Raw genomic sequence first — 11,392 nt, 5'->3', positions numbered from 1 at the left:
ATACCAGACAAGTTGACTGGCCCATCCATCAGGATCCCAAGAAATATTTATATCTGACATTTAGAGGCCTTTGCACCATTGCTTTGACTTTGATATAAACTACTGTGAATGACTAATTGTTTTATCATGCCTGTTGCCCTGGAAGCAAGGTACAATATTTAGGTTGAAATTAGGGTTACCACACCATTGATGTATGAGAAAAGGTCAAAGTTTATTTTGAATGAAAAGTCACTTTTTTGGCCTGAACAGCAAGGAAACATAGACTTTTGTGTTTACAGCTGAAGTATGTGACTTTTTCAGTGTTAAAATACTTTCTTCTATCCCAGATTAAAGGGATAGTGTGCCAAACATTTTTAATTCTCTCATAATTTACGCACCCTCATGCCATCCCAGTAGATCCATACAATGCAAGTGAATGGTGGCCAGAACTTTAAATCTTCAAAAAGCATATAAAGGCAGTATAAAGGTAATCCATATCACTCCAGTGGTTTAATCAATGTCTTCTGAAGTATTATGATAGGTGTGGGGGTGAAACATATATATTTTTAAGTCCTTTTTCACTATACATTTCCACCTTTTACCAGCCCTGACCAGTATGTGGCTATATGCATGAATAATTTGAATTGGCCAAAAAACAAAAGAAGAACAATTTGGAAGTAAAAGTGAAAGTGGATATTTATAGTAAAACCATGACTTAAATATATATCACCCACACCTATCATATCGCTTCTGAAGATATGGATTTAACCACTTGAGTCTTATGGATGACTTTTATGCTGCCTTTATGTGCTTATGTGTCACATTTCTGGCCACATTCACTTGAAATGAAAGGGCCAGTAGAGCTGAGATATTCCTCTAAAAATCTTAATTTGTTTTCAGCAGAAAAAAAGTCATACACATCTGAGATGGCATGTGGGTGAGTAAATTATGAGAGAATTGTCCTTTTTTGGGTGAACTATCCCTTTAAGTATTGTTAGATTATGGATTCTCCCTCATGCTCATAAATCGTGCAAAGGCAACCTGCCAAGTGCATCATGCAAGAGACCTATCTTTTCCTACATGTATAGAAAACACTCCTTCTTTAATTTTTTTTTAAATAAAACACATAGGCTATGTTTACTGTTAAAGTAAGTCAATAGTTCAGAAATAAATTAGTACAGATACTAAATTTATAGTTACACATTAAACAAGTATAACTTTTGGGCCAGTTGTTATGTAAAATCCCGGGCCGAAAAAAAAAAGAAGGCAATATCGAAATGATATTACCACATTAAGCAAAACTTAACATTACAAGTATGTCATGAATTGAATAGTCTTATGGATTGGGCGGGGCTTCAGCGCAACAGACTGCTGCCCTCATTCAACACGGAAGTGCAACAACTTGTTGCCATCAGATCCAGGCATTCATCGGCAGTAACCGACCATGCGTGTCTTAAACCTAGTCTTTATGGTGGTCGTGGCTTTATTAAGCCAAGCCTCGGCGCTGGATAATGGCCTGGCGTTGACTCCGACGATGGGCTGGTTGCACTGGGAGAGATTCACGTGCAACATAGACTGTGATGCGGATCCTCAAAACTGCGTTAGGTGAGCATGTGACATTTATGACATGACATGACATGATATGATTGCTTACTTCCTCATAAGCAATCGTTCAAATTGTATGTTTTTTTTAGTTATTATAATGTATATCTGAAATATGCGATATTATATACTCAATAATGATATTATACCTTTTTTTTTTAATAATGTTAAATTTAGAGCATTTGCTCTAAAGCTAATAATTCCCGACATTGCACATTCTATGCCCAAACTAACCATGATAATACCATGTTTTTATTTTTATTTGGTCAGTTACCATGGCAATACCATTTTTTGGACCAGTACCATCATAGTATAGTATAGTATTCTTTGAAGTATGAGGTCCCATTTAAATACATACAGTCCTTTGCATATTTAAAGGAATATTCCGAGTTCAATACAATTAAGCCTGATCGACAGCATTTTGGCCTAATATTATCACAATTTATTTTGACTTGCCCTACTTTTCTTAAAAAATACAAATAAATCTTTGTTCCATTGAGGCGCTTACAATGGAAGTAAATGGGGCCAATCCCAAAATTAAAATACTCACTGTTTCTAAAGTATAGCCACAACACATAAACAATAGGCATGTTAACATGATTTTAGTTAGATAAAATCACTTACTATTCTTTTGTGCAAAGTTATTGCCAATTTTACAACTTAACTGACATGACAATACTGTCAACACACCCTGAAAATACTGTAAAAGACTATTTAAACAGCTTTACAGCTCAAATAATACATGAGTTTTAACAGAAGAATTGATATAAGTGCTTTTATATAGTTGTAAGCTTCACATATCTGTCTTTTAAACCCTCCAAAAATTGGCCCGCATTCACTGCCAATGTAAGTGTCTCACAGATTTTTGCAGATTTTTTATTTTTTAAGGAGAGACAAGTAGAAATTAGTTTGTGGTAATCAACATTATGCCACAAATGCTGTTATTGAATATTCCTTTAAGTATTATGGCATTACCACATTACGCCATCACTGTACCACGGTGCCCCCACATGGTACTTTTTGTGAGGGGAGAACTAGAAATCTGTAAGACACTTGAAATATAGAGAATCATCATACATATCAACTAATATTTTCAGATAATACATGGTGGATTAGATAGTGAACTAAGTAACAAAAAAGTACATGTTATTCAGTCACAGAATGAGGAAAAAGAAAACCATGGAGCTCAATGCAGTTGTTACACAAGGATCAAACTGCTAAGGCATGTGATGTAAGATTTCTTCATCGAGTACTGTTTAGAACAGATGCTGGTCTTCACATGTGCACATCTGTCTCATAAAGTGGACAGATGTTTGGCCACTATGCCCTCTCCATGATGCCCTTGTGTGTCCTGGCAGAGAGGAGCTGTTCATGGAGATGGCAGATGTGATGGTGAAGGAGGGATGGAAGGAGGCCGGTTATGAATATGTGTGCATTGATGACTGCTGGCCCTTACACGAGAGGGATGCCCAGGGACGTCTGCAGGCCGACCCCAAGAGATTTCCCAGTGGGATAAAAAAACTGGCAGATTATGTGAGTGTCTACTGCCAGCATAAAAGACGTTACATTGACTGAGGTGACATTGATTGTATTCGTAAATCGCCATGTTCATGTTATGTCCACTTAAATATCATGTCAAAGGTGAATTAGGACACTTTTTTTTTTCATATGGCATTATATAGTTATCCAACATTGACTGCTCCAGATCTTTCTGTCAGTTATAGATTGCCCCCTACTGTTCTTTTGCTGATATCACAATAACTCCATATGTGAACGGTAAATACAGCTTTAATGTCTTCTCAGGTTCATGCCAAAGGTCTGAAGCTGGGAATATATGCAGATGTTGGTACACATACATGCGAAAGGTACCCTGGAAGTTTAGGTTACTATGAGATTGATGCCAAAACCTTTGCAGAGTGGGGTGTGGATCTGTTGAAATTTGATGGCTGTTTCATGCCTGACTGGCATCAGCTTGCGGAGGGTAAATAGATACACAAGTCAGAATGTCTGTTTTCCTTTAAAAAAAAACTAAAAAAGTACTGACCCAAAAGTACTGATGTTTTCTAGGCTATAAAAACATGTCAAGAGCTCTAAACCAGACAGGCAGAAATATTGTATACTCATGTGAATGGCCATTATATGAGTGGCAATACCAACAGGTGAGATAATTATTTTTATATGTTACATTTTAAAAGTGAATGTGTTATCAAGTAGAGCTAATTTTCTAATAAAAGAGTTTTCTTGATCATCCTTATGACATTTCAGCCTGACTATGAGGCTATTCGTAAGACCTGCAACCACTGGCGAAACTATGGAGATGTCTATGACAAGTGGACAAGTGTGACAAGCATCCTAGACTGGACAGCTGATCATCAGAAGATCCTGGTCCCAGTGGCTGGACCTGGTGGATGGAATGACCCTGACATGGTATGAAACATCTTGTCTGCAGCCTTTACAAGAAGCAGTCAACATGAAATCCTGTTTGACTCTATTAACTTTCTTAAAGGTATATTCTGGGTTCATACTGTCTTAATATTAATATTGATAACCACAAAAATTTATTTGGACTTGCCCCTCCATTTTACAAAAAAAAAAAAGCATAAATCTGGGTTCCAGTGAGGCACTTACGATGGAAGTGAATGGGGCCAAACATTAAACTACTTACTATTTCAAAAGTATAGCCACAAGACGTAAACAATATGCATGTTAACATGATTTTAGTGTGATAAAATCACTTGCACACCTTTTATGTATAAAGTTATTTCCAATTTTACAACTTTTTTTTTACAATGTTTTTATAAAATTATAAGCTTAACATTTCCATTGTAAATGTCTCACTGTAACCATGATTAACATAATAAAAAAAGTTAATAATTATTTGTGCTAACCATTATTATGCCATAAATGCTGTCGATTGAGCTTAACTTATTCCTTTAATGCACATTTAGGTTTTTTTGTGCATAATTCATTGGTGCACCTTATAGCAAAAAGAAAAAAGTGTTTGTCTATGAAGGTTTAATAACTTGCTCTGCATCTGAAACAACTTTTCTTTTCGGATTACAATACAAATCTTTTCGACCCCTCAACTCCTCACATTTGTCATGATCTAATCCATTCCCGAAAGATAAAATCAAGTCCTGACATACATATTTTCTTATCGAATATCCTGTTTCACTCAGAAATGTGTCAGATTACTGAAGTAAAATAGCATGCAAACTACAATTCATGTTGACTTTATATTAGCTCAAATTGTGCCGCCTAACCCAATATGCATCAGACATCTGTAAACATTTTGCCTTTAATACATCTAGTTGATCATTGGAAACTTTGGCTTGAGCCACGATCAGCAGCAGACTCAAATGGCCCTGTGGACTATCATGGCTGCCCCACTTCTGATGTCCAACGACTTACGAAACATCTGTCCGAAAGCCAAGGAACTTCTGCAAAACAAAGAGATCATCGCCATTAACCAGGACCTTCTCGGCAAGCAGGGCTATCGTTCATTCAAGGTAATGTATCTCAGCCTACCTTTTTTTTTATTACAAAGACTGTCAAGTGTTAGATGAATTTGATTACTAAGTACAGCGTTCCATGTGCTCAAAGGCTGACAGTATGGAGGTGTGGGAACGACCCTTGTCAGGCAACAGGCTGGCACTAGCAGTGATGAATAGACAGGAGATTGGTGGCCCACGCATATTTATCATTTCTGTGGCGACGCTGCCTAGTTGGCAGCTCTGCAACCCTAAGTGCAATGTGACACAGATTCTACCTGTGTACAAGGAAATGGGTGTCCAGGATCTCTTTTCAAAGGTGATGGTTAAAGTCAATCCTACAGGCACTACACTTCTCACTGTCAGACCTATAAAGAGCAACTCTGATTACACCCTGTGAAATTACTTTCAAAACTAAAACTTGAACAAAAAAGGGGAAACTTATTATTGGACACATTTTATTACTTTAACTGTGACTTTGAAACATTTTAATTGGTTCTTTCCACTTTTTCTTTTGAATGTTACAGAAGATTGTTGTATTTGAAATATATTGAATCTGTTTGTAAAAATGTTTAAAGTGAGCACTAAGGAATTAAATTTCATATGTAGTTATGTATCATTTTTACTGTATTCACAAAGCACTTTAACTCAAATAACTGTCCCTCTGCCTTTTTATAAATCTATGAACCTGCCTTTTATATTTACAACTGTTTGCTTACTGTGAGCGATTTTATCACTCTAAAATCATGTTTATATGCATATTGTTTATGTCTTGTGGATATACTTTTGAAATGGTGAGTATTTTAATGTTCACAGTGGCCCCATTCACTTCCATTGTAAGTGCCTCACTGTAACCCAGATTTTTTAAAGAAAGTCCAAATGTATTTTTGTGGTAATCAACATTATGCCACAGATACTGTCGATTGATCTTAACTCGTATTAAACCCGGAATATTCCTTTAAATTAACAGACATAAAAACAAACTCAGGTATTTTACAAAGCATTTGACATCTGTGATGAAGCTCAGGCCTTGTTGGTAAATGGATGTACTTGACATTAAATAAAGCATTTGTGGAAATGTCAGTGGTACTATTGCATTACCATAATCTGTTATGCACATAACACTCAATATAGCTATATGCTTCTGTTGCTTTACTTCATTGTTTTCATCTCTTCCATTTCTTTGTCATATTCTTACAAACACTGTTGCCAAATATCACAAAGCCATCAGTAACAATAACCTCCTACAGATTAAATTTGTAAGTATTGTTTCCTACTTTGAACCATTAGCATCTTTTGAGGATCGCTGTCTTTTGCACATGGGTGCTTGGAGAATTTTTTTTATATATTAATCATTCTATGAATTGATGTTTTGAAACAACCTTAAAATTATCTGTTATGATTTGTATTATATGGTGCAAAAATTACTAAATCATCCATTTAGGAAATGTTTAAAACATGCCTCAAATGTTGTTTAAAATACGGTGTGTGTGTGTAATTTTAATTATACATTTATTTTCTTATGAACTCAAAGAACACGACTCTCCTAAATGTAAAGTAACAGTTTTGTATTTATATGTTTCCTGCGGAGCTCACTCTGAACAAATGCTTATAGCGCCACCGTGTGTTTCGGAGGTGGGCATTTATTTATTACAACAGTGTGAGCTGGGTCATTCCAGTCATTCACACAAACTTGAATAGTCATTGCGCCAAATGACCGAAACCTACCAGAAGTTCTGATTTTAAAACCTCTTTTGCTGGCTTGCTGTCTTTTGCAATTGAGTGTTTGACATGTAAGCAACAAAGTAGGTGATAACTGAAATCAAGCCTTTGAGTAAGTATATGAGCTGTTTTTGATCAAACACAAAGCATAGAAAACCAAAATATTACATACATTGTAATATTGTATTGTGTTATATAATAATTGAGAAACCTTTAATTGTCTTATGTATCAAAGGAGTCAAGAAGGCATTGGATTGACCAGATTTAACCCCCTTTAAAACAGAAAATTGGAGATGTTTACAGGGTCCATTATATGCAGCATTTGTTAGTGTCAACATATTTCGTGAAACTTAACAGCAGCCCTGCATAAGCGACAGTATGAAAATGAGCAGGAAGCAAAAGGGGAACTGGGTAACAAGTCCTGTGGTAGGGTGGAGTTTTGTCAACTGTTGATCACATTTACAGTCCGGTTTAATAACCTGCATTCTGTTTAAGACTGGTTTCATCCTGGTGCAGGATTACAGGTGAAGAAAACTGAGGTAGGAATTCATAGCTTTCTTTCATAGTTGAAAACAGGGGCTCCTCTATAAAGCAGAAAGGCTGTGTGGTTTACCAGAGATAATATGCAAGCCTTGACCTAGACTGTATGGACAGAAAAGTACCTTACCAAAAAAAAAAATAATAATTTATATTTAGGAACATTCTTGTGTTAACTCATAATTAGAAATGTTGGAAAAAGGAAGAGTTGCATGAACAGTAGGTCAACATTTCCAACTAAATGTAATGGAGTGCAATAGTCGCTCCAGTGTAGAATCTTTGGAAGCTGTAAGTTACTAATGTGTTTTAGCTTCTCTCACAGCATGTTTCCTTTGTGCAAAAAATTTTTTTTCTCCTTGAGCCCTCTTTACTGTTAAACCATCCTGTTTTATAGTCACTCAAAGCAAATCAACATGCCAGAACTGCATTAAATTAATCTTGCATGCAAATTGTACTGTTATATGGGAGTAGCAAGTGGCTTGTTCTTGGCAACAGTAAATATAATTCACAGAATAGGAGTATATACTGTAAACCTTGTAATACTGTAAGTATAAGCAGTGATACCACCAGAGAAAACTGGTTGTGAAACTAAGTGCACATGAAAATGGTTTACTATTTATGGTCTACTGAAGGCCCATTATGCTTTTACTTTCTCACCCCACACTGTTACAGCATAATGCAAATACAGATCCAAAGTTCATTATAGCACAGTGGTTTAAAGACATTATTACAATTATTAATTAGAATATTTGGCAGGTGTCTTGGGAGCAGCTTTAAAATTAACATTACATTTATTCATATTTGTAATTGTAAGCAACTTTTAAATGAGAAAAACTAAGTGAACAATTGAGAAATGAATAACACTGATGAAAGAGAATACAGAATGAGTTAAACTAAGGTTAAACTGCTGCACACTGTATTGTAGCTTACTGATGTAACTCTTTCAGCCAGTCTGCTCCAGTGTTTTTAGCACTGTTAAGTGCACTAACAAATGTCTGTTCACAATGGACCTTATTCATGAAACACAAGAACAAATTTTGTATAAATTGTTTATAAATCCATTCTTGCATAACATGTCCCATTGAATTGAATGGGATGATTTATTAAGACAAATGATTTACACAAATACATTCTGCGTATGTTCCATTAATAAACCCCAGTATACAGTTTACTCCTACATATCTAATGCATTAGAATCAAGATATAATCAGCTAATATGCCATATTTTATGCTTTGCATTTACACAACACACAATGAAAAGAGTCAATTTCAGTAGATATCTGTCTTATACAGGAATGCAAATACAAATTCAAACAGACATTCCAATGAACAACATTTACTGCTCAGTTGTGTTGCCTATGTCCTATTTTAAAGGAAATTTGAATTTAAAGCAACGTTTTTTCTTCATCAGTGCACTCAATAGTAATAGCATGTGACATATTGCATAAAATACTGGAATGCACTGTGGCATTTGATTTGAAATATGCAGAATATGATGTATTAGTAAGAAACCACAGAGGTATAGATAAATTGTGGTCTAATGTGGCAGTCTGTCTTTTACCCGGTTCCCTCCTTCATAACATCAGCAAGATACACCAGCTTATCACACAGGAACCTTTCAGAAACTGGACACTCTGGAGAGTTCCTGTTGCTCAACATTAGTTTCAATGAACACAAAGTGTAACATAAGTAAGCGAGTAAGTATATTGGTAACCACAGGGAGTACATTAATCTAGTGTGTTTGAAGCATTTACATTTAGTCATTTAGCAGATGATTTCAAGCATATATAATTCCAACTATTACACACACACAAATATACCCTGAGATCTGAGCATGACTGCTGTGTGCATTTTCCTTTTTGATTTGTAACTAGTAGCACCTAATACATGCATTAAGAAAACATTCTAGAGCAATCGTTTTCCTAAAAATTGATTGGAAACATATGTGGATAGCAGGACTAAGTTGTGAAATTTTAAATAACTCATTTTTAAATTTTTTTAATCAAATTGTTTTATGTGTCCAGGTAAATAAAATATACATTTCCCAATTTTTTAAAATGGCATAACTGATAAAACTAGAGACTAAACTTTTGACTCAAAACAGGTTTCATTGTATACATTTAATTAGGTTTCTTACCAGATGTTGTTTTGTTGGCATTTCTCCCAAAGACAAACTCCGCTGTGATCGGAGTCATGTTGTTTTGTCACATAATTCTGTGCATCGAATGTTTAACCCTTTACTGACAGCCCAGAGTCTTCTGAACTGAGATCAGTCGGTTTAAATGAATTTATGCATTGCATATAGTGAAGCCAAAATACAACGTCCACGCATATGCGCGTGGGAACGCACGAGGATACATATAAATAAAGTGACATTAGTCTTTTCTTGAAGGGAAACATAAAATACAGAACTGTCATTAATAATTTGCCCTAAAATTAAGATAAAAAAAAATTCCCTTGTCACACTTCTAATTCTTCATTCATACTTTGGAATTAGAGGAAGTTGTGGTCTTCTTAATAAGTAAATCAACAAAATGTTATGGTGTAGCCTACTGTAGGTTTGTGAAACATCTGTCTGGATAAAATACTGATGTGAAACAAAGACAAGCTTAGCAGTAATTATCTGACTCGTATTTCTTTAGTACTGCATTTAGCAGAAGAAACCAGGAAGTGCTCTGGTGGTATTTAAAATAGGCATTTGAGTTTCTCTACCAGACGCGGCTCAGCCCCGAATGTATTTTGAAAAGTTGACTGACAAATATGAAACCGGACAATAGCCTATGTAAACCCCCGAAATCATAAGTTGCCTTATTTCATTGTGCTTTGGCTTTGCACATACTGCATACAGCCTGTACAAATAGACATAGGTCTTAAAAATAATCTAGCCTACAGAATAAGTTTCTTTGCTGTCGGTAGCCTATGGGCGACTCCGTTTCTTCCTCTCTGTTGAATATGCAGCAGGTAGGGGAGGAGCTGACATCAACTAACTTTACTTATTGGCGAGTTAACTGTAGTTAGCAGGAAAGACAGCAAAAACGAAGCAAATGAGGCTTGGGGGATTTTTCGGGAAAAAGTCAGTTGGGTAAGAATTCCAAAAATGTTTTGTTGTCCTTAAAGTCTGAAGAGTAGGCTATCATCTGGCTGGCTTTCTCCCACAGTAGTAGGGTGACAATTCGTCCTCTTTTTCCCGGACATGTCCTCTTTTTCGGACGTTAAAAATGCGTCCGGCTGGGATTTCTATATTTGCGAATATGTCCGGGATTCTGCTGTAGTTGCATTATGATGTATATCTGGTCTTTATTTAGGGTGTGCGCATGTTTGCATTGCTTTAACCCCTATTTGTAAGTCCCGCCTTCCCGCACACCAATTGGTCGATTATAAGAGGCTTACAGCAACTATTGGCCAAATTCCTGCCTGTCAATCTCTCCGCGAACGCACTAAGTGCTGTTGTGTTCGGCATAACAGAAGCTTGACAGCTCAGCAAATGACAGCTGTGTGGAAACAATGCTCAAAGAAAAGTGCAAATTTACAGAAGATTTGCACAAAAAATTCCCATGATTTCGTCCAGGTCGAGATCCGTATGAAGCAGAATGTAAAGATGGCACTTATGTGTCAGTTGCTAATAAAGGTGCAAGTGATTGAAGCACACATTAGCTCTGCGAAGCATAAAGGGTCAGCAAAAGGTGAAAGTTCATCAGGTTAATTAACGGACACATTTTTCTGACCAGGTAAAATTATCACATTGCTTCATTTTCCATGTCCATTCAAAATAATAGTAATAGTAAATGAAGGTACACTAATGGCATCACATTTTTTATTTTAGTACATGGACATTCAAAAGAATGTTGGAAATTGTTATTTATTTATATACATGTTATATATTATGTTGTGCTAATTGAGTGTCTTTTTCACTGCATTAAAGTTTGCATTCATTGTAACACTGTTCATCAGGTGTTGTTTTCTCTAAGGATAACCAATAAGCATTAACATAAAATGTATGTGTGACTTGTTTTGTGATATTAGTTTGTAGTAAATATACACTTTGATTTGATTAAATGGTT

General features: G+C 35.7%; 2 protein-coding genes across 4 annotated transcripts in view; both read left to right on the top strand.

Annotated features, from left to right (window-relative positions):
• Positions 1-1,362: 1,362 nt before the first annotated feature.
• On the top strand, positions 1,363-6,466 carry gla (galactosidase, alpha). Its single transcript, XM_052149971.1, has 7 exons — positions 1,363-1,584; positions 2,940-3,114; positions 3,385-3,562; positions 3,649-3,740; positions 3,847-4,008; positions 4,893-5,090; positions 5,185-6,466. The coding sequence occupies exons 1-7, from the start codon at positions 1,424-1,426 to the stop codon at positions 5,470-5,472; spliced, it is 1,254 nt and encodes a 417-aa protein (XP_052005931.1). The 5' UTR covers positions 1,363-1,423; the 3' UTR covers positions 5,473-6,466.
• Positions 6,467-7,230: 764 nt separating this feature from the next.
• The window catches only part of btk (Bruton agammaglobulinemia tyrosine kinase), a 26,321-nt gene continuing 22,159 nt past the window's right edge, over positions 7,231-11,392 (top strand). Inside the window, exon 1 of one of the 3 annotated variants that reach the window (XM_052150195.1) lies at positions 7,231-7,333. The gene's annotated coding sequence lies outside the window, so the exon portion shown is untranslated. Of the gene's footprint in view, positions 7,334-10,374; positions 10,414-11,392 lie in introns of those variants that run through there. The other 2 variants (XM_052150196.1, XM_052150197.1) reach the window with 2 other exon arrangements.

This window comes from Xyrauchen texanus, chromosome 19, assembly GCF_025860055.1.
Source record: "Xyrauchen texanus isolate HMW12.3.18 chromosome 19, RBS_HiC_50CHRs, whole genome shotgun sequence".
NCBI lineage: Eukaryota > Metazoa > Chordata > Actinopteri > Cypriniformes > Catostomidae > Xyrauchen > Xyrauchen texanus.
Note: the sequence above shows the minus strand (reverse complement) of the source record. Positions and strands in the feature narration are given on the sequence as shown.